The sequence below is a fragment of the Panthera onca genome, chromosome C2 (assembly GCF_046562875.1).
Source record: "Panthera onca isolate mPanOnc1 chromosome C2, mPanOnc1 haplotype 2, whole genome shotgun sequence".
Lineage (NCBI taxonomy): Eukaryota > Metazoa > Chordata > Mammalia > Carnivora > Felidae > Panthera > Panthera onca.
In genome coordinates this window covers 96,051,740-96,079,527 of record NC_138347.1, presented here as the reverse complement: position 1 = coordinate 96,079,527, position 27,788 = coordinate 96,051,740, and the positions used below count along the sequence as shown (strand labels likewise).

General features: G+C 42.4%; 2 protein-coding genes across 2 annotated transcripts in view; one reads left to right on the top strand and one right to left on the bottom strand.

Annotated features, from left to right (window-relative positions):
• Positions 1-1,878: 1,878 nt before the first annotated feature.
• LOC132683370 (uncharacterized) lies at positions 1,879-24,621 on the bottom strand. The gene is made up of 4 exons (XM_078432181.2): positions 24,352-24,621; positions 9,450-9,504; positions 4,090-4,219; positions 1,879-2,361 (listed from the first exon to the last, which is right to left on the bottom strand). Exons 1-4 carry the CDS (start codon positions 24,543-24,545, stop codon positions 2,342-2,344), a joined length of 399 nt encoding a protein of 132 aa, XP_078288307.2. The 5' UTR covers positions 24,546-24,621; the 3' UTR covers positions 1,879-2,341.
• The window catches only part of SEC62 (SEC62 preprotein translocation factor), a 24,464-nt gene continuing 21,244 nt past the window's right edge, over positions 24,569-27,788 (top strand). Inside the window, exon 1 of the mRNA XM_078432179.2 lies at positions 24,569-24,685. Coding sequence (XP_078288305.2) covers positions 24,650-24,685 — 36 coding nt within the window. The 5' untranslated portion in view covers positions 24,569-24,649. The remainder of the gene's footprint in view (positions 24,686-27,788) is intronic.

The window sequence follows — 27,788 nt, the reverse complement described above, 5'->3', positions numbered from 1 at the left end:
AGACAATACATGCCTCCTTATGGAAGTCCATAACAAAATCCAAACTGTGGGAAACTGCATGGTAGAAACTGTTTTAGTAACTATATAGTAGAAATGACCTGATTTTCTTCAACAAACAAATTGCAAAGAAAAACAAAGAGAAGAAAAAGGAAAATCAATAGGTTAAAAGATACTAAAGATTCAAATCACATAGATGTAAACATTCTGGACACAGGTAGTTATGATGGTTGCACAACATTGTGAGTGTAATTAATGCCACTTAATTGTACACTTAAAAATGATTTAAATCACACATTTTTTAAATTAAATGGAGTCTGGCAGAACACTCAAGACTCTTGAGTCAGAGACAAGGGACTCTATTACTCATGACACAACAAGAAGCCCAAACATTAGCATATTTGTGTTGGTTTTCCCTGCTCTCAAGTGCCGCAGGGGTAATAAAGATGGGCCTAGAGATTGCCTGTACATGCAGTGTCTTGCATCACAGCTGAAGAGCACTGAGCTTGGGAAACCCACTAATTTTATAGCAAGCAGTAAGCAAGCCTGCTCTTTGACTGGGCTGGGGATGGAATGTTGGAGGGGAGTGGGGAAGAGATGTTATGTCATTTCTTAAGGTTACCAGTACATAATTAACCCTGAAAATTGGCCCTGATGAAAGAACAGTCAGGATCTTGCAATCTTGGCCCACCCAGAAAGACCTGTAGGAACAAAGGAGACCCAGAAAAGAGTGTCTCTTCCAACAATATCATGCCATGGATTTGCTTCAAAAAATCCATTGAGAAGAGAGGGTATTAGTAAGTCAGTGGGAGTATAGGTGAAACAACTTTGACCATGAGTTGATACTTATTGAAGCTGGGTTATGAGTACATGAGGCTCACTATGCTGTTCATTCTTCTTTTATATATGTTTGGAAATTTTCCATAACAAAAGTTTTTTTAATCTTATTAAGAGTTATCATATACATTATGTGTGTGTTCTAATATTTTCTGATAGTATATTTAAAAATGCATATTTGCTATTTAAAATCTGTGGAATATTTATGGGGCACCTAGGTGGCTTAGTTGGTTGAGCGCTGACTTTGGCCCAGGTCATAATCTCATAGTTTGTGGACTTAAGCCCTGCATCGGGCTCTGTGCTGACAGCTTGGAGCCTTGAGCCTGCTTCAGATTCTGAGTCTCCCTCTCATTCTCTGTCTCTCAAAAATAAATAAAGTGTTTAAAAATTTTAATAAAAATAAAAAATAAATAAAATCTGTGGAATTTTTTATTCTATCAATACTAAGATAATAACTTCAAGCAAATGCAGTTACTCATGATGGTAAATATTTATATTGTAATTTTATTACAGCTATATGAAAGATCTGTTTTATAGAGAGTTGTAGGCAATTTATTGTACTTGTCCATCCTGTCCTGGGGAAAATGAATGTCTCTTCACAGAAGCCAAAAGTACAAGGTCTGAGGTCTTTGATATATCTGCTAATAGTCACAAGATGTCATTGTGCAGCCATGAGAAGTAATCTCCCCAGAAATGTAATAGTTTGCCTAACATGATTGGGTGTCATTTTGAAAAAATCGGAATGCTTTTAGGCTGTGCACATTTAAAAAACAAAATGCATTTCTAGTATATTTCACCACTACCCCTTTGGCGCATTTCCTACTAGGTAATTTTATTTTGCTGGCTAGAGTGACATAAAGTTTATTGACTGATTATTACATTGAATTCAATGCCTACTTCCTTTCATCCTGCTAAGAACTCCTTCTCATCAAATAAAACATAAAAGCAAGAGTTTCAAACACCTTGTTGCTATAAAAATTTTTTTATCACCTCTTGTCTTAGTCGGTTTGGGCCACTATAATAAAATGACACAGACTGAGTGGCTTATAAACAAAAGAAATTTATTTCTCACAGGTCCGAGGCTAGAAGTCCAAAACCCAGGTGCCAGCATGGTCGGCTTCTAGTGACAGCCTTCTTCCAGGGTGAAGCCTATCGGCCTGTCATTGTGTGTTCACATGGTGGAAACCAGAGACAGCAAACTCTTGTGTCTCTTCTTAGAAGGACACTAATCCCATTCACGAGGGCACCATCTTCATGACCTAATCACTTCCCAAAGGGCCCTCCTCCTAATACCATCACAATGGGGGTTAGGATTTCAACATACGAATTTGGCGAGGGGACACAAACATTCAGTCCATAATACATTCATCAGCCCATTTGCTGTCAGTCCCCTGTCAACATTTTTCAGCTCTTTGATGCCTAAAAAAATATTCAGCAATTTCAGCTCCCCTTCTGTGTCTTTGGGGGATGGGGTGCGTGGCAGGGAGTAGCCAGGTTTCTGCACTTTTTACTTCTGCAGTTGCATTCCTATATAGAAAACAGCAAATTTCACATTAAAAAGGATCAGAGAGTTACAGAGTTTATCCAGATGATAAACCAGCTGTTATAAAAACTTAGAAACCCTGCTTCTTAATTATACATCTTCCTAACCATACCCCTCCTAAGAGCATGCCGTGGGAAGCACAAAACTAAAGAGTATATTTCCCTTTTGGGGATCACTGTGATGCTCCTGCACTGGAGACATCAGTCTTCATACTCATCATGGGTCCTGCCATCCCACCATTCTTGCAAAGATGGTTCTTCACTGGGTACCTGAAGATCACTGTCAAAACCCAGCCTGTGCCACTGATGTGTGGCACTGGAGGATGTGGGCTACGAGGGGCCCAAGCATTTGCGTCAAGGGGGAGAGGCCTTCAAGCATAGGAAAATGTATAATGTATTCTGTTTAAAGTAAAAACTACCGAGGAAACCTCTCATCAGAGCAAATGTCCCAAAGCACATCTGTAGCCTGACCAAAAGCTCTACCGGAGAGAGAGCGAGAGCTGTGAAATCAGAAGAACAATAAGGGGAAGAATCAAGGGAGAAGATACAACCCGAGTCTACTGTCCAGCAACTCACCACCCATGGCAGAACAGAGTTAGGGTAGTTATGTTTCCCACCATACAAGGCACCCATCTTTTAAGCTAATTCCAAACACCAAAGGGAAAAACAACACTGACTCACACATACAGTCCATTCCTGACCAGAACCTTGGCTCATAGAAAGAGAAAATGTTTTACTGTATTCTGGGTGGAGAAGAAGGGACATCACAGACTGTGATGGATTGCACTCTGTCTAGTCACACTGCCAAGGAAGATGCCAGGACACTGGCAGGACAGCACCTGGCAGACAGTCATCCATCGTCTGCTTAAGTCCCCTCCCCCTTTCCAGCCACTTCCTCCTACTGAAATCACTTCAGGGTCTCCTAAATTAGGGCTCTGAGTTTGGGCTCTGCCTTTCCCAGATAAGTAAACTCACCCCCAAGAGTTCTGCCCACTGTGAGAATTTTTCAATCCTCAGAAGTCTCACCCGTCCCACCCTGGAGGGATGACCCTCCCAGTCCTAGGGACCAGGGTAATAGCATCCTTTGTTCTGCTTCTTGGCTCTAAATTCCTTAGACCACCACCCCATCCATTCTAAATTCAGCCTACCTCACTTCCTGAGCACTTCCTATAACAGGATATCCATTCTTTCTTCCAAATTGTTCAATTCTCCTACAGTGGTCACCTCAAGCAGTCTCCCACTCATAGCCCCAAGGTCCTGGGGAAATGACTCCAGAGAGACAGAATCGGAATCTCCTCTTTCTCCTAGGGGACAGGCCTCTTCACACACACTAAGATACAGAATCTAGGAGCTATATTTATCACATAGCACTGAAATAGTCTTCCTTTGGTGTCCACAATCTATTCTGCTTCTTCTCTCTACTTATCTGGGTCCTCAAATTCTGCATTAAGCACTTCTAAGTCTTTATTCCATACTGTTGTAGAGCTCTTTGATGAACTTAACTGGACACATGGTGCAGAATCCATAAGGCAAAGTTTCTGTGTCTGTTGTACATCGGAAGCCTGTTTCTTTTCTAAGATAGGCTGTGCCACCAGCTGCCTTGAATCACAAACTAGAAATGTCATTCAACTGCTCTCCGAACACTGCAAAATGTCCTGCAGAAACCGGAAATTTCAGTGCTGTCTGTATGGTCCAGGCAGATAATAGGCTTACCTGTCAACCTGTTTTTTGACATCTCATGACTAATACAATCAGTTCTATGAAGAAAACACAATATTTGCTGGAGTTCTGTCAAATTCAGTGCTGTGCTTTGCCTTGATAATTTGCTGTAGTTTTCCTTCGCCTACATGATGGAAATTACAAGTGCTTACAAAAAGCAGTAGAACATTTGGTAAATAATAGTTGAAAACAGTTCCCCTGATATTTTTAAGACTCCAGTTACAGATTTCTACTATAGCAACATTTTCTTTTCAGATACACATTTAGGTCCCCAGACACTGAATAAATAGAAATAACTTCATTCAAAATATCCAAAAGTAATTTTGTCCATGTGAGGTTTTGTTGTTTTGGTTTTTTTATGAATTAGATGATGACCAGATGGTTCGTTGTTTCATGGGATTGGAACTACTATGGTAATCCAACAGGTTTCGAATCCTTTAAATTGGTCCTTATTGTTTTATATTAATACCAATGGTTTGCCACTAAAACCACTCATCTAAGTGAGCAAACACATAAAGATTCATAGCATAGGATTCAGAATGAATCAGCCAATATCTGATTGTACAGGTTTAACTAAGAGAGATATCAGCCACCCCAAAGGACAAAACTATAAAAAGCTGTTGTCTTTTTAGTCCCGGGAGCATATGGAAAAAACTCTTTACTTTTGGCCTAATGGCTGCTTCCATGCCAGAGGCATAAAAAGTAATTATTCACCAGCCTTTGCTTATACTCACAAGCACATTCAGCAAATGACATCCACAAAACAGATCCTAAGCACTCCTTCCTTTATGGAGAATTTTCCAGAATGAATGGTCTGATCGGGTTACTGCTTATGATTACCATCTTTGAAATATGTAATTCATAAATCAAGGCATTGTTTTAAAATTTAGGATAAAGAGGGGCACCTGGGTGGCTCAGTTGGTTAAGTGTCCAACTCTTGATTTTGACTAAGGTCATGATCTCACGGTTTGTGAGATAGAGCCCCAAGTCGGGCTCCATGCCAACAGTGCAGAGCCTACTTGGGTCTCTCTCTCTCTCTCTCTCTCTGCCCCTAGCCCATGCTCTCTCTCAAAATAAATAAACTTAATAAAATAGAATAGAAATTTAGGATTAAGAATAACAATACAATGCAAGAATTCTTGTGAAGACTCTAACACTTTTCATGAACATGAAACTATTTAAAACTATTTAAAAATAGTAGCTTGTTTCAATTATCTTGTTTTGAGATGGTATGTCAATTCAGATGCTCTGTGACACAATTGCTATACCTCTCTGTTCCCAAATGCTTCCCAAATGTTAGCTCCTCCTGCTGAATTCGGATAATGGAGAGACTGAGGAAGGCCAGGAGCACTACCAGTAAATTATTTTAACCAAGGACAGCAAAACATACACCAAGTTTCATTTTTTGAAATGACAAAACTCTCACTGTGCACACAATGTTTCTAATAATACTATAATGTTAAAGTTCAAGAACAAGATAACAAAGTATGCTTACAAGTTTCCCATTGTTTCAAGAACTTTGTTTTCCCCTATGCAATGGACAGAGTTGCCCTCATTAAGCTGAGATACTTACTTGAGATTTAACACAGCTGACCTCACAAAAAATTTTTTTAAAAATTTGAAAAATCATCATTTACACTTTCTAAGTTAGAAAAAGATTTTTAAAATGTTTTTGACTCATTTATCTTTTCTGTGGGTAATCAATGAGTGTGCCCCTGTTGGTCCATGCTATGCCAATGACAGTGTTTGGCCCTTCTTTAGCGTGGACAGGTATAGCAAGTAATGTGACCATGAGAATTAGTGCAAGGCACTTGATGTCCAAGAGGTGGCAGATGGAGTAAGACAGGGCCGGGCAAATATAGAAACAATGCCCTCCCTGTTCATGCTCTCCTCCAGCCAGGGCTTCCTGGAAGCCACAGCTTTGCTGGAGACTCGAGACCACTAAGGACACTTCAGCCTGGGGCTCAAGAACACCAGAGCACAGCTCAGTTGGCTCTCTGAAGAACTCACACAGCATATCTCAGTCATTTTTTTTTAAATTTTATTTATTTTAATGTTTTATTTTTGACAGACAGAGAAAGACAGAGCATGAGCAGGGGAGGGGCAGAGAGAGAGGGAGATACAGAATCTGAAGCAGGCTCCAGGCTCTGAGCTGTCAGCACAGAGCCCGATGCGGGGCTCGAACTCACAGAGTGTGAGATCCTGACCTGAGCTGAAGTCAGCCGCTTAACCGACTGAACCACCCAGGTGTCCCTCTTAGTCAATTTTTTAAATTGAAAATAACTTCTTTTTCTTATTCCGTAAGTAATGCACGTTTGTTATGCAGAATACAGAAATTTAAAATTAACACCCCCTTCCCACCCCCAAAAAGAGGTGGGAGGGAATATCCTTTCATTCCCCCACTTCTTGGTTGAATTTTGGTGTATATTCAAAGTTTGGTCACTCCTCTCCCTCTCTCTCTCTCTGGGATCTTATTGTGAATATTCCTTTGAGTTATCTATACATCATTAATTTTATTCATCATTCATGTCTCACAGAACCTAGCACAGTCCTGCCTGAGTAGGTATTCAGTAAAAGGATGAATAATTGAACATCCAAACCGGCTCCCCGCCCCCCCCCTTTTTTTTTTTTTGCCTTATGCTGCTAGAAATAATATAACAACTGCTGCACCACATCTGTTCCCATGTGCCTGCCAAAGGAATACTAGGTATTGGCATTTATCTGAAACCATCAAGAAACCACAGTATTTACTAACTTCCTCAGAAAACCCCTCCTTAAAAGGAGCACTTCACAAGTGAAGAAGCCCTTAACTTGGAGTTAGAAGATCTAAGTTTGAATTCCAACTAGGTTATTGTATTTCTCATACAATATTTCTTTCTCATACAATATTGTATTTCTCATTTTACTTCTTTAAGCCTCCACCTTTTAGTCTGTGAAATGAAGGCATCAACCTATAGCATCCCTAGCAGTTAAAATCTTATGATTTATCATATCATATGATCGTATCATATGATATGATAAATCATATGATTTATCATATTCTACCCAAATATACACACACATATATGTGTAAATTTTTTATTTTTTAGTGAAGAAAGGAGCCAGGAACTGGCCTTTAAGGTACCAGTATGACAAAATCTGGTTGACAAAATCTGGTTTTGTTTGCTTATTTTCTAAAAACTGAAAATCTGTAGGAAATCAGCCTGTAGACACTTCCCATGGCTGGGGTGCCTGGCTGGTTCAGCCAGTAGCATATAATTCTTTTGTTTGTTTGTTTGTTTGTTTGTTTATTATTTTTGAGAGAGAGACAAAGCACAAGTAGGGAGGAGCAGAGAGAGTGGGAGACACAGAATCCAAAGGAGACTCCAGGCTCTGAGCTGTCAGCACAGAGCCCCACACGGGGCTCAAACTCACAAACCATGAAATCATGACCTGAGCTGAAGTCAGATGCTTAACTGACTGAACCACCCAGACGCCTCAGTAGCATATAATTCTTGATCTTGGGGTTGCGAGTGGAAGTCCCATGTTGGGGGTAGAGTTTACTCAAAACAAAACAAAGAAAGCATTTTCATGGCTAAGTTGGGAAAACTGAAAGCATGAAAACCAGCAAAGAAAAACAGAATAATAAAAACATCCATGTGTGGATTTTATTCATTTTTAGTCAGATTCTCAGATGAATGTTGCAATTTTGTCTGAGGCTCCCTCTCTTGTTTCATGGCTTTACACTTTGTTGTGTCATAAAATACCTGCCTCCCCACTCCTCCCTACTCTGAAGGACACAAGCAGAGAACCGCTCTTCACCCATCTGTGAGTGATGATTCTGCTTGGTAAAGGAACCTAACAACTGAATCAAAGAAAGCCTAATATCAAAACAGGTTGAGACAGGGAAGTGATTGGTAATTGGTTTCCTTCATGACCGCGCCTCTTCACCTGCCTAAGTGGAGGGCAGGTGAAGTGTAGTGGGGGACTGCGAAGGACCATGCTGGGCAAGCCCTGCCCCTGCAAGTCCGTCCACTCACGTGCACCAGGGCTTTGGAACTCACCACCTCCAGTGTCTGCTTTTTCCAAATGATCAGTCAGAACAGATTTGTCTGTTCCCAACATGACTGAAATGTACCCAATTCTTACTCATTTCCTCTAACTTGGGACAGTTTGCCCCTCCGCTCGTCCCACCACAGTGCCAGGCCTGGTCGGAAGTGTTGTCTTTGATTCCTGGGGTCTAGGCCAGGCTTTGCCCATCCAGCTATCGCTGCTGTGGCCGCCAAATGGGATGTGGGCCTAACATCTGGGCTCTACTGTTCCTGTGGAGTCAGGGCGGTTTCCACTGCAGCTAGGAAAGCAGTCCTCTGTGTTCAGCTAGAGTCGCTGCTGCTGCGGCGGCGGCTGCTCTTACTTCTTTTGTTTCTAAACTTTGGATTTTAAAGTTAAAAAGAAATACTGCCTATGGTCACATGGCTCAAGAAGGGATACAGTGTTATACCTCGGCTCCAATCCTGTCTTCCAGCTATTAATCACTCTACCATAACAAGAAAAAATGTACATATATTGTTTTACCCGCTCCCCCCCAACCCCCCCTTTTTATGAAAGCATTAACATACTATGCTTGGTGCTTTTTTTTTTCATGTGACAAAATATTACACTGTTGCCAGCAATGGGGTTGGTGCCTACTGCCTGCCCCACACTCTTGCCATCAGTTTCATCAAAACTTTTGATCTTTGCTAGTGTTACAGGTGAAAAATATCAGTATAATTTTAATTAGTAAGGCTCATCCTGTAGGAAGTAGCAAAAATGCCTGTTGGAGTTACCTGTTCATACTCTACCATCTGAAGACAAAAGGAGAGACTGACACAACCCCCCCACGACCCCCACCCCCGCCCCCCATGTTTCCATTATCAAGCCCGCCCACCCACCGGCATCCAGCATTCCCTCACTCCTGAGGCTCTTTTTTCCAGAGTTCTTTGCCTGTGTCTTCTCAATCTGGCAGCATCTGGAGCCTATCTTAAGCCTAAACCTCAAGGGCCAAGGGAAGGAAACTGTTTCCAGAACCCCAACTGAGAGATCTGAATGGAGAGGCTCACCTAGCAAGAGCTGTGATCTTCAGCCAAGGGCACAAACAGACCACTGCCTCCCAGCAGGGAAGTGAACCAGCAGACTAAGCAACCTGACCCTCTCTTCCCACCCTCCAATCTCCTGCCAGCACTCTCCATTGGCTGAATGTAAGCAGAAGGCTGAGCGGGAGGGAGACCACTGATTGGCCTCCTGATCACAAAGCAATCCACTAAAGGGTAGAAAGGGGATCTAGAAAAGCAAGAGAAGACACCAAATGTGCTCACAAAAGGGAAAATCACACGTACCTTTGTAACTTGTTCCTTGGATTCTTTACTTTGTCTCTTCAATTTTCCAAGCTTACTGAAAGACAAAAGTTTTCAGTCAGGACTGTCCATGCATTACCCCATGTTAGATTTTGCTGGTAGGTGGGCACTCAGCTGCATAGTAGCCATAATTGCCTCTGGGTTACTTCTTATAAATTTTTTAAAGCTCATCACCTGAATCCTGGATTAGCACAATTAAAGTCACATAGAAGAAAAAGAACTAAATAAGGATGACACAATTAGTATTATTCATTTGCAACAGGAGGATGTTTCATGATGATCTGCTTGTTTCATGGGTTGGAAATAGCTAATGTGTGTGTTCTGAAGACTAAGTAGGCTAGGGAAAATTATTGTTTCAACTCTAGATCCTGTTGTCTCATTACCTTAAGACAACAGGTACAAACGAAACCCTGCTGATATTAGTATCTAAATCTTAATAGTACCTCAGTCCCACTTGCTCAACTATCTGTAAGAGGCCCAATCTCTAACAGTGTCCTTATTTCTGGAAATTTGCTAGAATCCTCAGGATCTTACATGTGTCCATGAGTCGGTAATTACTGACACGAATCGGTAATGCCCATTATTTGCCATTCTGGCAAGTTCGGCTAGGTTTCCAACTTCAGGGGCTGATGGTTCCATAGAAGTGACACACAGAACTAAACTGTTCCTGTGCCCAGAGCTGTGCCTTGCGTCCTGGTGGATTCGAAACTCAGTAATGCCTGGAACTACATCTAGGGTCACTGAGCTAGAGTCCTGCAGCTGCTCTGGTGGAGTTGGAAGTGAAATGTTGTCCTTGAGGTTAGAGGTCCAAATGTTGATCTTAGAAGGTGAGGAGGAGATTGCTCCCTCTGGGTGATGCTCAGGAGACGCAGTACAGGGTCCCACGGCAAGGTTGCTTGAATCCAAAGCATTAGTGCATTTAGTTTCACAGTTATTTTAATTAATACACTAAACAACCATTGCCAAGGGTCACACCTTGGCAGAGGTCTGTGCTTAGGTAAGTAGTACAGTCTCCACCCCCTCTGGAGCTCTGTTTCTGGGTCTGACTTCCCCACCAGGCTCTTTCTTCTCTTATAAGTTACTCCTATTACTCTCATGCGCCACATCACTCCTCCGGTGAGCACCCTGCCAGTCCATCACACATGTTGGATATGCCATCACAGAGCTCAAAGTCTTTTTCTCGCAAAGATGTTCAGCCCGGATATAGAGAAGTGGATACAAACAGATTCACAATGAGAGATGTTCCCTAGGTCCTTCCACAAAACCACATGAGCTCTTTTCCAGACCCTCTCCCCCAACAATACAACTGCACAAATAGCACAAAAGGGAGTTCTTGTGGGGTGGAACAGAGAGCATAGTACCCAAAGATCACTGTGCTGTCTCCCATTCCCAAGCCTTTCCTAAGTGATGGTTTCCAGAGAGTCGAGCCAAACTGAGGACTAAATAAATAAATAAATAAATAAACTGTTCCCTACAGTAGTATCCCAACTAATAAGTGTAGAAGGAATGATGGAAACAGAAAATTACCATTTGGCAAACACAATTGTAATAATTATTTTAGGGTTAATGGACCCTAAAATGAGTGGGCAGAAGTATCATGAAAAGCAAAATGTTTACATAGTTTCAGACTGTCACCTCATTAGATGCTTATTAATTTCAAAGGGAAGACAGTAACTTTCCAGCAATGAAATCTGCCAGGTGCTACCTTAAGTGATCAAAATTAGCATCACCAGGGATGGGACACATCAAACATGTTCCTGCCGATAGGATGCATTGAGAGGCACAATGTCACTTCTGTGATACTCTTGCCCAAAATGTGTCATCTGAACGTAATCAAGAGGAAATATCAGACAAACCCAAATTGAGCAACATTCTAACTGGCCAGTGCCCTCCAAAGAGTCAAAGTCATGAAAGACAAAGAAAAATTGAGGATTTTTTTTTTTTAAAGATTAAAGACTAATGAATCGTGAAAGCTAAATGCAATGCAGGATTGGATCCTGAGCAGGAAAAACAAAAAACATTAGTAGGACATGACAAAATTTGAATAAGGACTATAGATTACTAGGTAGTATTCTGTCAAATTAGTTTCCTGCTTTGAAAATGGTACTGTGGTTATAGAAAACGCTAACATCTGTAAGGTGGATAAAGAGTAGATGATAATTCTTCACATTCTTTTTTGCAACTTTTTCGTAACTCTGAAAGGTTTTCAAGATGGATAGTTGAAAAAAAGTTAAAAATAAATTTTAAAAACCATGACTGAACAAAATTCATTTATTACACTATTGGTTTGTGGACGTAATAAAAGCATACATGTTAATTGAAAGAAGTAACTTCAGTCTGGAATTTAAGACTAGACAAGCAAATTTCTCCTTTGATTAGTCATGTGTAGAATTCTTCAGGCATTTCTTAAAAGCACACTTTAAGCTTTCAGCATTTATTTTCTTACCAAAACTTGAATGTCAGAATGGCAATTGTATGTGAAAATTCTTAGGTAATTCAGGTCTGTCCTTGTAACAATATGACTAGATCTCTGCTGGCCATTGTTTTATTATGATAATAAGAGTATTAACTACACTGACCTTCGGATCAGCAATTCCTGGGTAGAAGGTGGATGGAAGAGGAAAGTTCTCCACCCCCACCCCCACCCCCCGTAAATCCGTTTCTTTACAAAGTATAGCTTAGGAAAGGAATTTAGTACTTTTTTTTTTAATGTTTATTTATCTTGAGACAGTGCGAGTGCGCAGGCGCAAAAGTTGGCGGGAGGAGTGGGGGTCAGAGACAGGAGAGAGAATCCCTCGCTGTAGCTCGCTGTGCAGCTACATCTCATGAACCCTGAGGTCAGGACTAGAGATGAAATCAAGGTCTGAGGCTTAACGACTTTATGCTGACCTAGCCCCCCCCCCGCCCCCCTCCCCCCAGATTTGGGGGAACACTGCCCAAGGACAAGGAAAGAGCCTTTGCCAGTCTGGGACTCACCCCAGACTCTCCAGGAATTTCTCCGGACTTTCTCTCGTTGGAGAACTGACGACTTCCTGCCAAGGTTACTTCCTCGGTGAGGATCCAAATCCCCAAAGGGGAACCAGCCTGACCACCCTTGCCTAAAAGGGTGAGGGATTTCCCCTTTTGCCCTTTGCAGGGATCCTTCCCTCCCTCTCTTTTCTCTTTTTGGCCCTCCCTAGTACTTCCCAGACAACTTTTAAGTCCTCCAGCCGGGGCGGCTCCTGGGTGGGGTCTAAAGGTCTGAGGGCGAGCAGGTTGGACCCTCTGCGCCTGAGAGGGCCAAGGGCCCTTTTCCTCTGCTTTCTCACTCTGACCCCTGAGATCTGCTCCCAAAGTCTGGCACGACTGGCAGCCCGCCCAGGGTGAATCCACAGAGCTTGCAGACTTGGTTGGGCTGTAACGCCCAGAGTCTAAGAGACCCCCAAAAACGAACCACCAGAGTCCAGAGTCAAAGCTAAGCAGCAAGGGTCATTTATTGCAGGTTCGAACCTGGACCTCTGCGCCCCCGTTGCCAGTGACGCCAAGAGGCCCTGAGAGAGGTTTTTACACCCTTTTTATAGACAGGTACAAACAAGTCATGGGGAAATCAGGAATTTTCCACAGTTACAGAGCTGCGATTGGTTGGTGTTTAAAGTTGGACACTTAACAGTATTCGATTGGTTCCTACCTTTAGGTCAGACCACAACCGGGGGTACGGGTATCACAATGATTGATTAGGAATACACGGATGTGCCAGGCAACAATGATTGATCAGGAGTACACGGATGTGCCAAGTAACAATGGTTGATCAGGAATATACGGATGTGCCAGGCAACAATGATTGATCAGGAATACATGGGTGTGCCAAGCAATTGTACAGAAGCGGAACAAGCTGGTTAAGCTTGGTTAGGTTTCAGTTTCCCATAACTTAAGCTTTTAAGTTTTAATTTTCTCAGGCCTCTCAGGGCCCTTTTCTGACGTTGGCTAACTCTTAGCAGCCTTTCCCTTTGTTCCTGTGGAGCCAGCTGCCATCTTGATCTCCAGACGAACGTGTTCCTACCCATCTGAGTGGTGGTGTCCTACTCCTTTGCCTGACGGTCTGGCCTAACCAGTGGTCGGCTCTCCCTGTTGCTAGGGGACACCCCAACAAGAGGTGCCAGGCAATTTGCAGGGACCCTTTTCTTGGTGGGACCACCCAGCTTGGTGGGATGCCCCAAAGGTGTCAGTCACCTTGTATGTGCAGCCACCACAAAAAGAGTCAGTCGTCCCATATTAGCCGCAACCCTCCCTGTGGTGGGACACCACCAGAAGAGTCGATCACTTTGTATTAGGTCTGGTCCTTTTTCAGGTCAGCAGGACACCCTGGCTGAAATCATGACCACGAGTCGGAGCTCCGTTCCCTTTGGAAGGATGCCCCTTTGGAAATCAGCAGCCGGTCTTTCCCACTATGGGACAAACCCCCTCTCTTCCTTTCCATTCACCTTTGGGTTATGTTCTTAAAAGCTAGATCAAACTTGTGGTATATATGTACAATGGAGTGTTACTCGTCAATCAAAAAGAATGAAATCTTGCCATTCGCAACTACATGGATGGAACTAGAGGGTATTATGCTAAGTGAAATTAGTCAGAGAAAGACAAATATCATATGACTTCACTCATAGGAGGACTTTAGGATACAAAACAGATGAACATAAGGGAAGGGAAGCAAAAAGAATATAAAAACAGGGAGGGGGACAAAACATAAGAGACTCTTAAATATGAAGAACAAACAGAGGGTTGCTGGAGGGGTTGTGGGAAGGCAGATGGGCTAAATGGCTAAGGGACATTAAGGAGCCTACTCCTGAAATCATTGTTACACTATATGCTAACTAACTTGGATGTAAATTTTAAAAATTAATTAAGTTTAAAAAAAAAAGAAAAGAAAAGCTAGATCAAACTTGACCCCAAGGCCTAAGGATGTTTCCAGGCCTCACTACAAACTCCCAGGTCAAGAGGTATGACCCTCCCATGAACTCTTTCTTAGATACTATTTTCCAGCTTGACCTCCTTTGCTAGAACTCCTCCAAATGGTCAGAAGTCTCAAATGTGTCTTGCTTGGTTTCATGGCCCTGAATCAGGACCTCGACCTAGGAGCCTCTTGCAGAATGTGTTTGGCTGCTAACAAAACACCTCCTGACACATTGGCCACTGACTCTTTCACTGTTCCTCCTCCTAATAGACCTAGGTTACTCTTGGCTATATCTGGCAGCTTCCCCCTCATTCATTTCCCATGTTAATGGCTATGATATCTGGAGTGAACTGTGGTTAGTCTACCTCAGGAAGGGGACTTTAAGGAATATTCCCAAGCAGCTGCCACTTTTGTTTTGGGGAGGTTCTCTATCTTCTCTGGCCCAGCATGGACTACCCATTTCCACTTGTGGATGAGAAAAAACAAACAAACAAAAAACATGGCTTTTGCTCTTCTGTCCAAGCTTACATGCTTTAGAACTGGGAGTCCTTTTTCTCAGCCCTCAGGCAGCACCTCACCTCTGCCTCTCCCCACCCCTCCTCCTGTTTCTGCACCACCTTGGGTGTGGCCTGCAAATCTGGCTCCTACACCACCTTTGGTGCCTCCAGCACCATTGACTCCTTTCCTCCCCTTGCTGTCTACAAGCAAAAAGCACCCCCTTGGACTTACACCACCGACTTCAGATTTCTTCATAGGTGCCCTAGGTAAAAATTGGCAATGGGGAACAAATTGATTGACTTTTAAAACATAATTCGCTATTTAAGCTAATTGAAACTTTTATTCTACCAAAGTTTGCTGAAGGTTAAATAAGCTCATGATCTCTGTTGCAATTTGTTAGCAAAAGATGTCTCAAAGTTTTCATCAGTAATTGTTAAGACAGATTTCAAACTGTTTGGTAACCTGAAACTTTAAAATTTGCTTGAATGATAAATTGGATGAATTCATTGGATATCTAGGTCTTTTCCAAAGAGGATGAAATGCTGAAGCATTGATTATTAAACATAAGGTTTATCTGCTTTTGACATCTTATTGCAAAAAAAACAAGGATATTTGAGTCTGTTGGGAAACATGCTTTGTGTTTAATTGATTCATAAATTTGCCACCCACAGAATTCTGATATAATAGTTCACAATTGGTTACTAGTTTTCACTGGAGACTAAGATTTCTAAGAGTTAAAATTCTGCTAAATAATTAGACTCATGGAAATAAGGGAAATAACTCTGTATGTAGGAAAGTAGGAGATGTGTAAGAAAGATATAAGGGACGGGAACACATTTTTGTTGACGGTAAAAGAAAGTAATTTTGTCCTAAAATGAGACTGATTGTTTGCAGAGAAATGGTGTGTGACACAAATCTGAATGTAAAGGAAAACTGTAGAAGGTTTATGAAGGGAAGTCTTTGGAAAGGAATTTTATGCATGGTCAGGATAGACTAAGATGGAAAAGAATGGATTCTATTTATTTATTTATTACTGTTTATTAATTTTTGAGAGAGGGAGACAGAGTGCAAGAGGGGCAAGGGCAGAGAGAGAGGGGGACACAGAATCCAAAGCAGGCTCCAGGCTCTGAGCTGTCAGCACAGAGCTCGATGTGGGGCTTGAACACAAGAACCGTGAGATCATGACCTGAGCCGAAGTCAGCTGCTTAACTGAATGAGCCGTGCAGGTGCTTTGAGAAATGAATGGATTTTAAAAGTACACTGGTATAGGGGCGCCTGGGTGGCGCAGTCGGTTAAGCGTCCGACTTCAGCCAGGTCACGATCTCGCGGTCCGTGAGTTCGAGCCCCGCGTCAGGCTCTGGGCTGATGGCTCGGAGCCTGGAGCCTGTTTCCGATTCTGTGTCTCCCTCTCTCTCTGCCCCTCCCCCGTTCATGCTCTGTCTCTCTCTGTCCCAAAAATAAAAAAAATAAAAAAAATAAAAAAAATAAATAAATAAATAAATAAATAAATAAAAGTACACTGGTATAAGGTTGAAATGCTGCTTTCTCTCTGTTAATAAAAGTGTTTTTGGATTGTTGGTCTGTTCTTGATAAGCAAATGTAAACAAAGTTTTGTTTTTTTGTTTTTTGTCTTTTTTAATCTGCCCGGAAAAACCAGTTTCTATGTTTTGTCTTTATCAGGTCTTTGATTAGCTGTAATCCTACTTAATCTGGTGCTTTAAAACTTTCTGAGATTTTTTTAACAAACTTCCCTGAGATTTAAATTGTAAACAAAGTCTCTTTGACTAATTAGGCTTGTTTATTTGGCATGTTATGTTCTGGTATAAGGTCATCACTCAATATTCTGATTATTAAAGCATTAAAATGAGTAAGAATTTTGGAAAGTAAAACTAAAGCTGCATTCAAACTGAATAAGAATTACAGTTTTTGTGACTCTTATTTAAAACATTGCTGGCTCTCTAATGTTTGCTCTTCCAGATAAGGAAACTTTCTCTTAGGATATCTGTGACTTACAGAAATGTGATAAAGTATTCATTTGTGAACCAATTGAAGCATTTAACTTTTCCCTCGACCTGAAACCTCTGAATTCAGAAACTCTGAGTATTCTCTCTTCCTTGACAATCATAGTTATTTGCAGAAGTTCAATAAGAATCTCTTCTCCTTGCAACAGGGTACCATTGGAAACAGTGGTTATTTTACCAAGGCTTTGACTGGAATGTCATATTTGAGAGTGACATTCATAGACTCTGATATGACCAAACAGCTTTAAGGAACTAAGGTTGACTTTATGAAACATGGAGCCATAAAGCCCCTTGGAAATGTTGGCCTGATACTTTGCTTACAGAGTTCCCAGCAGCCTTACCAGGTGAGTAAAGAATGTCACTTCCTGGCAGGTGCAGGGATCTCAGGATATTTGGAAACCTCAAGAAGAGAACTTCACCCAAATCGACAGGTATTGCAGGCATGTCTGACAAGTATTTGGGTGGGCTTGTAGCCTAGAGAGGCTACTGAAAGTTCAATCTGGATTCCTTATGAAAAGTTCCAGCAAAACAGATTTTAGAAATCTGTATGATCAATCACTATTCTTGCTGAGTATGAAAAAAATTGGCCAAGTTTGTTAAAATTGGACTTATTTTTCAAACAAATAAGTCTTGATTTGGCTATCTCTGTAAATAAGGGGGGATTTTAAAGAAAAAAAATTAGTTTTCAGTAACACACCTTTGCAAATGTTAAATTCTAGTTCTGATTGTCCTGAAATGTTTATTGTCTGCCTAAGCTAGACAACTTGAGGTAAACTTCAGAGAAATCACCACCATAGCTTATGTATAGACAGTCTTCATGCTTGTTATTCTATGGGGATAATAAGAGGATCCCATGGACATATGATTATTTGAACATCTGGAAAATGGAATGGATTCCCTGTCAACTGTATAACTCAACTATCACCTTGACCAATTCTGTGTCTGGGATGACAAAATAGTTCCTTAAAATCCAGAGCATTCCCCACTCCGTGGGATTAACTATGGACTCAAGGAAACAACAAATGGCCCCACTTTCCTTAAGATTGGATTGGATGATGCACTTGGGGATACCCATATCCCCAGACAAGTCTTTTCCCACTTGTCAGTGATTCCTCGTAATTAGGATATTGTTAAGGCTAGACATCAAACAAAGAGGGCTTCTTGATGGTTTTATCCATTAGGCATATTTGTCTCAGGAACTGCCTCTAGTGATATAAAATTGCAAGTAGAGGCTTTAGCCAAGCACACAGCAGCCACCTTTAACTAAGCTCAATAGGCCGTCACTCACAAATCCAAAAGATAGCCCTCCAAAACTGAATGGCCCTTGATATCCTGACTGCAGCTCAAAGAGGAACCTAAGCTTCATTAAAACAGAGGGTTCTGTATATAGTCCAGATTACCACGAAAATATTTCTGGGTTTCTAACTAACATGAATACTCAAATTGGTGCTTTAAATGATCCCTCTTTTTACTTTAATGATTGGTTAAACTCCTGGACTAGAGGAAGGCTTGTCAGCTGTCTTCCATGGGCTTCTTTTAATTTTTGTTATTCTAATTACACCATATGTTATATCCCTAGGACAAACTGACCACCAAACCAGTGCAGTCCAAAACCTGACCCCTCTTTCTTAGGTAACATACATCCAAAACTTACATCCAGGGATTGGATATACCTTAAGACTCTTTCACAGGACAAAAAGCCACTCAAACCGGACTGGATCAGGCCCTATCAGGTTCTCTTGACCACTCCCAACAGTGGTAAAACTTCATGGCTTCTCCCTGTGGATTCATCTTTCCAGAATCAAGAGCATTCCAGCCCCAGATGTGGAGCCCTCTGCCAAGTACAGTTGTGAGCCAATTGGAGATCTATGCCTGTTACTCAAACAAGACTCAGATGATACACACCCGGAGACCTAGACACCCATGAATCCGGCCCCTTGCCAATCCCCCACTCTCTTGCATTTAATCATTCTATGACATTATCTTAGAAAAACTTTCTCAATTCTTTCCTTCTGAAATTCACGATTTCTCCTTCCCAATTCCAAGACTTCATTCTCAACCTTTCCCTTCAGGATGACCCCTCCAGATTTACTCAGTCAGAAATCATAACTTACCTGGAACTGTTTCCCCTTGCTGTTCTGCTCTTACAATACAGTCACAACCCCTTTTGGGGCTAAGCTTTGTCTTTCTCATTGTAACCTTCTTTTAGCTTCCTTCTTCTGGGATGCAACACAAGGATGGTTTTCCTGAAAAGGAAACTGTTCATGGCTATCCTGACTCCTTCCCTTCTTAAGACCCCTGTCCTCAGTAGTCACGCTCTTAATTATTGGTCCCCCTATCTTTAATCTCTTTGTTAAATTTGTCTCTTCTAGAATTCAACAATTCCACATATGAATGATGGTTCAACAGGGAGTCCAGCCCATACCATCAGAGGGTCCCCTCCATAACTTCACAGAACCCCTGATGAAGCAACAAGTTTAGATCATGTCGTCTATAGGCTCCTCATTCAGTGGGAAGAAGCTACTGAAGATGAGACTTCTGCCCAAATGCCAAAGATTTGTCATTGTCGATCTGTCGGGGGTGGGGGGGGTGGGGAATGTAGAGTCTGCTTGTAGGCAAACAGGCTTGAGCAATGGAATGTAGAAAGGGCCACAGGTGACCACCTGGCTGAATACAGACAGGCCAATCAGGTGCTCCACCTCAAAATACCCATAGGCCCTAACTGGTCAATAGGCGGCTTACAGTCAGGCACAGTTACCAAAAAAGGGAGAATTCCATATGTTGTCATACTTCCTCCTCTTCCCCCTTTAGAAACAGCCCCCACCCATTGCCTTGTTGCAGACAGCCTCTCTGCTGCCCTTTCCACTGATCCCTTGTGGTGTATTCAGTAATCTTCTATCTTCTTTGTTCTGCATCAGGTAAATTCTTCCACTACCCATGCCACTGGCTTCCACTCAATGGTCGCTCTACATTTGGGTCCCTTATCCGATCAGACAGACACCCTATTTAGACATTACATGAAGTAGGCACTGGACTAGACATTGACTCTGAATGGTTCACGGTCTGGTAGAAAGGACACAACAAATTATAATGTGAACTTATATACTAACAGTGAGTGCATAAAATGTTATAAGAGGCAGAGAAAGAAACAACCGAGTCTGCTGAAGAGAAAATTCAGGGCAGGTTTTGCTGTGGAGGTGACCTGTTACCTGACCCTTGAAGGATATGGCAAGTGGAAAGGGGAAAAAATAGTAGACATGTAAGTGTGAAAGTGCACGTGGAGGGATGAGGGAATAGGAGGAGAACTGTGGTATGGATGAGGTATAGAAACAGAAGAATGTTTGCCTTTAGCCTAGAAGGCTGACCTAATAGCCTACATAGTTTCGATAAGGATCAAACACGCATTGGTTGCTACATTCTGAAAGGGTCTCATGACTGCCTGTATATCTTGCCAATAGTTAATATTGAGCTGAATGATAAGGACCACAGAAATCTTACTAAAGTAGATTTATGAGTAGAAATTTATGGATAGAAATTCAAAGGAAACATGATCTAATACTCCCTATACATCCCCTCTACCTTGAGCACTAAGCCTATAACCACCAGCTTCATACAGCAAAAGTACAGCTCTTTCTGCCCAAGGGTCCTGTCCTCGTGCTGCTTAAATAACCTTACTAAGTTGCTCCAGAAGACATCTCAAGAATTCTTTCTCGGCCATTGTGCTCGACAACCCTGTGTCAAAGATGGACTTTGTGTCAAAGATGTCCCACAGTGTCAAAGATGAAGGAGGAAAGGTAGGCATGAGCTAGGTGATTCTAAGGAAGAAGACAGTTGTTGGATATGGTCAGCTAGCACCCAGCAGAAGATGAAAAGCTAAAATCTTCATCTCCCGATTACCTTACAATTAGAGTTCTGGTTCTAATTCGATGCAGTGGCAGGATATCAGGACACAAGTAATGACACCCTCTTCCTGCTGCTGCTGGCCTTTTCTCTGCTAGCAGGCAAGGTCATGGAGTTACAGGGTCTTTCTATAGCTTCACTGCAGTGTCCAGTCTTGATTGTGGGAATTAAGAGGCAGTTGTAGCAGTGCTGGCAACAACCTCTGATGCTGGCTTCCTAACAGAACAGTTATCCTAGTAATTTCTTGGACTCAGTATTTCTAATAGTGGATTCCTGACCCCCCCCCCCCCCCCCCCCCCCGCCAAAGATAGAGATCTCCCTAACTGATCTATGCTGCAGGGTTCTAGCAGTCATTCAGACAGTCCCAAGCCTTTCAAGGATTTGGGAAACATCAAATTCCCCTAATTAAGTTCCTTTCTTCTTTATTTTTTAAATGTTTATTTATTTTGAGACAGTGTGAGTGGGAGAGGGGTAGAAAGAGAATTTCAAGCAGGCTCTGGACTATTAGTGCAGAACCTGACACGGAGCTCCATCCCACAAACCATGAGATCATGCCCTAAGCCAAGATCAAGAGTTGGACGCTTAACCAACTGAGCCACACAGGGGCCCTGGAAGTCCTTTCTTATTAAAACACCTAGACTAGTTTCTCTTTTATGCACTGAACTCTGACTGATAAAGTGAAAATAAGGAAATCCAGTGTCTGAATGAGAGTATCTCATTCATATTCATGGTATCTGAATGAGAATGATACTGCTAAGATTTGTGTTTGATAAGACAAAATAATTACTATTTCAGTTAAAAAGACAAAGTGATTTTTTAATATTAATCATAAAAATATTTTTAAAAATATTATCATGTTAAATATATAGTACTTTTTCAAAACAAAAAATGCTTGTTTTCCAATGATACATACTCAATATCTTGTTCATGCCATTTCCTATTTATACTAGAAGTCTAAAGAATCAGCTAATTTTAAAATATTAATCAACTTTCAAATAAAATGGGGCTTTTATTTTATATTAAATATATTTATATTAAATTTATTTTTCTTTGTGATAACAACTTTAAGTCATTAACTACGGTTTTTTTATTTTTATTTTTTAAAGTTTATTTATTTTGAGAGAGAGGGAGGGAGGAAGGGAGGGAGGGACAGATAGGGAATCCCAAGCAGGCTCCATGCTCAGTGCAGAGCCAGACTTGGGGCTTGATCTCACAACTGTGAGATAATGTCCTGAGCAGAAATCAAGAGTCAGACGCTCAACTGACTGAGCCACCCAGGCACCCTAGCTACGTATTTTTAAATGCTCTTATAAAAACCATGTCCAAAAAAGGCCTGGCTTTCATTTGCTATACTTCCCTATAATTTCTTTCTTTTTGATTTAGTCACACATATATATGTTTAACATATACAATGGACCTAAAGACAGTGTTATTTAAAACAAAATATGAATGTACCAGTTTCTAGTTTACTTAAGTCTGATCAATGTAAATATATTTCTTTTTTTTTTTTAAGTTTATTTACTTTGAGTGAGAAAGAGAGACCGAGAGCAGGGGAGGGGCAAAAAGAAAGGGAAAGAGAGAACCCCAAGCAGAGCCTGACTTGGGGGCTCGATCTTGAGAATGGCAAGATCACAACCTGAACTGAAATCGAGTCAGTAGCTTAACGGCCTGAGTCACCCAGAGCCCCTGGAATATATTTCTATATACTATTTCCTTCCAATCACTGGGATGGTAGAACCCAAGAAATTGAATTTTTCAAATCCCCACCTATTTAACAGTCCTCCAGAGAGGCAATCCACAGTGGGGAACCCTTTGTTTAGTAAAACATGGTAATGAGTCTATAAGCCCAAAGGAATCCAGTACAGAGTGAAGACCTCCATTTCTCTTTCAGAAAGAGCCCTAGGGAGAAGAAGTAACAGAGCTCAGGGGCAAAGCAAAGTTTTGCTTGGGCAAAAGACAGCAGGAGGGGCAATGCTTCCCATTGGGGAAAGAAAGAACAGTCCAATGACAAGAGTGAGACTTTATTTATTTATTTTTTTTTAATTTTATTTTTTTCAACGTTTTTTATTGATTTTTGGGACAGAGAGAGACAGAGCATGAACGGGGGAGGGGCAGAGAGAGAGGGAGACACAGAATCTGAAACAGGCTCCAGGCTCCGAGCCATCAGCCCAGAGCCTGACGCGGGGCTCGAACCCACGGACAGCGAGATCGTGACCTGGCTGAAGTCGGACGCTTAACCGACTGCGCCACCCAGGCGCCCCAGGAGTGAGACTTTAAATTCAAAGGGAAATCGGAGCAAGAAGTGGCTAGGATAAACTCCCTACTACCTCCATCAACCATCAAATATATAAATAGAATGCTGGAAAGAACGTTTGAGCTGTTTTTATATAAATATTAAATAAAAGACATCTGACATTTGGCTTGTGTGAACATTAGCCATCACGAATGCTGTACACAATTGGGGAGCCATGGGGTTGGGGAGTGGAAGATGGCCTGGGGCGTAGAGAAGGTAGAGTTGGGGAGAATGATTAGGAGGCTCTTGCAATAATAGTTCAGGTAGGTAATGCTAAAGACCTGATCAAAAGCAATGGCGGTAGGAATGGTGAGGAAGGGAAGAATTCCAAACATTTCAGTTGTAGAATCAATTGGAGTGGTGACTGATGGACAGAGAAGCATGGTTGGGATGCCTCCAAAGTTTCTAATATGAGTAACTGAGTGACCAGTGATGAAGTTATCAGAATTTTAAAATACAGCAAAGGGGGCAGGTTTTGTGGGGAGAGTGGTGCTTTTTATTTTTATTTTTAATGTTTACTTATTTTCCTTCAGTAAACTCCACACCCAAGGTGGGGCTTGAACTCACAACCCCAAGATCAAGAGTCCCATGCTCTACAGACTGGGCCAGCCACGTGCCACATGAAGTGGGGATTTTTAATTGGGACATTCAGTGGAGAAATCCAGGAGACAGTATATTTTGAAATTGTAAGCATGACTAAGAATCCCTAGAATAATAATAGTTTTAAGAGTAATTCACTCCCAACTTCTTAGGTTCTCTCTCCCATTTATCTTACCAGCTGCTTGTACTTCCCTAGCTTCCAACTCTTGGATTCTAAAGGTCAGTTTTGAGAAGCAACGTAGAAAATGGAGTGGAGGATCCAAACTTTGTTTTAGGTGAGCGGTACTACCTCGCACTTCATATGGTAAAAGAAAATTAGGTTAGGTCTCAATTCTGCGATCTACCAACTGTGGAGACGTAGATAAATCAGTTCATATCTCTGCCCCGCAGTTCTTTGTTTTCCCATCTTTTAAATGGGGTTAGAAGAATTTACACATGGGGAGTGGGTGGGTCAGGACTCGTTGAAAACACAGGAATAGCCACAGAGACGTCTGAATTCCGTGGATCTTAGTGATACTATCTCTCTGTGAAAGACTCCACCCCAAACGTACTGACCCTGAGTGGGGTGGGGCCCGGGAATCTGTATTTTAGTAGTTCCCAGGTGATTCAGATGCTCAGTCAGGATTGAGAACCAAGGGTTCTTACCAGCCCTTCTGTTCTCTGCACAACTTCTCCATTTCCTTCTCGTCCCAGCGATTTCCAGCTCCCGCAACAAAAGGAGCGAGTGAGGAGGGGCGAGAAGGCGTCAACAAAGCCCGGCCGGCCCGGGTCCCAGCCTCGCCCGGGCCCTCTCCCTCCCAGGGCGCCCGGCGCGGGACGCTAGCCGCCAGCCGCCACATTACATAACGGGCCCACGGCCCGCTCTCGCGAGGTTTCCAACCCCCCCCCCCCCCCTCCGCCCCTCCTCGCTCCACGTCAGAGGGAACCGGGCGGAGCGGCCAACATGGCGGAACGCAGGCGACACAAGAAGCGGATCCAGGTAGTAAAGGCGAGCCCCGGGGTAGGGGGGCTTCAGGGCGCTCGGGAGTAGAAGAAGCGAGGGAAGCCCCCGGAAAGGCGAGCGAAACCGAGGGCAAGACGGGGTGGGGGTTCCTCCGCGAGGCCTCCGGGCGCGGGCTGCGTCGTTGTGAGGGGCCTGAGGGGGGGCGGTGTTGGCGACGGCAAAGACCGAGGCGGAGGTGGTGGGGCAGCGGCGGAAGGTAAGAGGCGCCGCGCTCGGAATCGGCGGCGGAGGCGCGTCTGCCAGCCTAGGATTCCTGTGGCTGCTCCGGCCCAGGCCTCCTCGCGAGCTCAGACACCGACCTCCCCGGGCTCCTCCCCTCCTTTTTTTCTGCCTCATCCTCTCGCCTTAGTTATCCCGAAATTAAGGCCATGGTAATTAGGGTAGGAGGAGGCGGAGGGCTGACCTAAAGCATTCGGTTCTTTGTGCGCGAATGGGAGGAACGTAGGTGAGGGAGTAACCTAGGTTTGGTCAGCTGCCCCGGGGGCCCGGGCGACGGTCTGGCAATCCAGATGTTCAGTTGCGTATGTCCTCCTTTCTCAGTGTTAGGAACAGGCCAGTTGAAGCTTTCCGGCTTTCTTCCAGGCGACACGGTGTAAATAAACACAGCGTCGTTGGTACTGCGACGACCTGGTCGCGCCCAGAAACCTCTCACATGCCAGCGTGCCGGCCCCATAACCTACATAACATGCCTCCCTCCTTCCACATGCCTGTCATCTGTGCCCATCTTCCCTGCCGTTTTCCCCCTGTTGTTCTAGCTTTTTGCCAAGAGGATTAAACACATGGAACGTCTTAGACTCAGGACGATTTCTGTTAGTCGTTGCCTCCTGAGCTTATCTGCCTAGAAACCTTCCGACGGCATCACAAATGGATAAAATGTTGTGAGTTGTTACGATGCCAATCACAAATTGTGACACTCATCGTTGACTTTCTGTTTCTTGGGATTTCATTGCCTAGAATGACTTTTTTTCTGTGTAATGTTTGATTCCTCCATTAAAAAAAAAATTTATGACTTAATTGGACTACACCAGAGTTGATCTGAGCCATGCACGTTAAAATTCTCCTGAAGACTAGGAAGCGCTGGGGCGGGGGGGGGGGGGGGGGGGGGAGATGCCAGCGGTGAGTAAATTTGGAATTGTGGGATTGGGCAGAAGTAAGAAAGTCTTCCGAGCAGAGCGCAGAAGAGAATCAGAGACAAGTTCCCCCAGGTTCCAACAGGTCATCAAAGCAGGGTTTAAGGGGATTATGGAAGAAGTTTCTAATGACCCTATTCCCAGTGGCAGGATTTGGTGTTATCACCCTTGCATTAGAGTTTGTATTGAAGTTGCCAGTCAAATGTGTACTCACGTACGTAAACTCACACACAGAGTGCATTTTATGCCCTTTAGCACGCAGTATTTGCCCGCTTTCAGCTTTAACGTTGTGAAGGTGAACCTTACTCACTTTTGAACAGCGGCTTTTTTTTTCCCGTCTCGATCCTGTCTTAAAGAGTAAGGTAGATGGAGAAGCTGTGTAGTGGTGGTTGTGTCAGGGACCTAAAGCTTGAGCCACAGTGTTCTGTTTGCACCCTCGTTTCACCGGTTACTGGTTGTGTAACTTTGGGCAAGTTACTTAACTTTTCACCTCGACTTACAAATTGTAAGAAAGGATATGTACCTCAAAAAAAGGAGAGGTTGTAGGGTTGTTGCAAAAATAGGTGAGTCAGTGACTTGTTATTAAAGATTATAGACGTTATTAGGAGTGTTTGGCCTGTAACTCCTTCCTTTCCCCTTCTCCAAAAGGATGAAAGGTTTGGGTTGGCTGTTTTGGTTTCTGTGAAGCACTCTGACGTACTGAAGAAAGATTAACAGCTATCCATTCAGTGAATAAACCATCACCTTGTGAATTCCGTAAATATAGCTATTTATCCACTGCTGTGAATTTGGGGGTTAGATATATATGTGAGGATCCGATTGTTAAACATCAGTTTGGCATATTCCTAAATAAAAACATACTAACATTTATTATTCCCATCCTGGAGGTTTACACATAGCTGTACTAGAATGTTGTAGAGATCTTGGGAGTGCTATTTGGAGTACTGCTGTGCAGTGTTAACAAACTAATACAAGTGTACAATATCTTACAATGTCCTTGGGTCCCCCACCCCCACCCCCCAAATCAGAAACTGTAATATTGGCCTCACTTTGGACAAAAAGATCAAGTGTAATGTCAAAGTTCAGAGTTTAAGTTACAGAAAAGATTCTTTTATAAGAGTTTTGGGCAAAAAAGTCTGTAATATCAACTGAGTTTCCTGTTTGTTACTTGATGTTTCATATTTAGAAAAGATTCTTATGTTTAATAAATTCAAGTGACCTCGACTTGTAATTTTATATTGGAAGAAATGATTGGTATAATATCAGAGTTTCGAAAAGTAGCTAATTCATTTGCTTTTTCTAGTGTTACATAATTTCAGATTCTGATATCCCATCAAAGTTGGAAAGAAGGGGACTGTTTTGTCACACTTTCTTCTTGGATTCACTTTACTGATCACTGAAAACTGGAAGTGAGCTACATGTTTATTAATGTTAGGAGATTTTAATGATTGAGATTCTCAAATGAGAGTGATCTCAATACAAATTAATGAACCATTTGAAAATAAATAATTTTAAGATTTAAGAAATGAATTATGCAAGTTTTAAAAAATATACAGTATGTGCATATTGGTTAGCAAAGTGCTTACTGGTTTGGAATCCTGGTATCATGAAAGTTTAGAGTTGAGAAGGATTTTCAGATAGTAGAATTTGTTTGGAATCCTTTTGCACAAATGCCGTTCTTATGGGAAAAGCAAGATGGTAAAGCCCTATAACCTGGTACCCCCTACCATTATCCCATACTCATTGTCCTTAAACTATTTTTGGGACCTACATCTAAAAGTATTACTAGTATAAAACTTACTGATCTAATATATCACCATCATTTTATGGATAAACTAAGGTTCAGTGAGGTTATGTGACTTGACCCAGAGTCAGTCATCAAGGTAGTAAAACCAGATTTAGACCAAGTCTTCTAGTTCCCAGTTGAGTGTTCTTTATACCTCCCCAGT

Bases quoted from the DNA above. Each gene is read 5' to 3' on its own strand.
- LOC132683370 (XM_078432181.2), bottom strand. From the start codon at position 24,545: ATGTGGCGGCTGGCGGCTAGCGTCCCGCGCCGGGCGCCCTGGGAGGGA. The intron at 9,505-24,351 runs GTAAGAACCCTT...TTTGTCTTTCAG, and splicing joins TGCAGAGAACAGAAGGGCTG to TAAGCTTGGAAAATTGAAGA. The intron at 2,362-4,089 runs GTAAGCCTATTA...TTTTCTATATAG, and splicing joins GTCAAAAAACAGGTTGACAG to GAATGCAACTGCAGAAGTAA.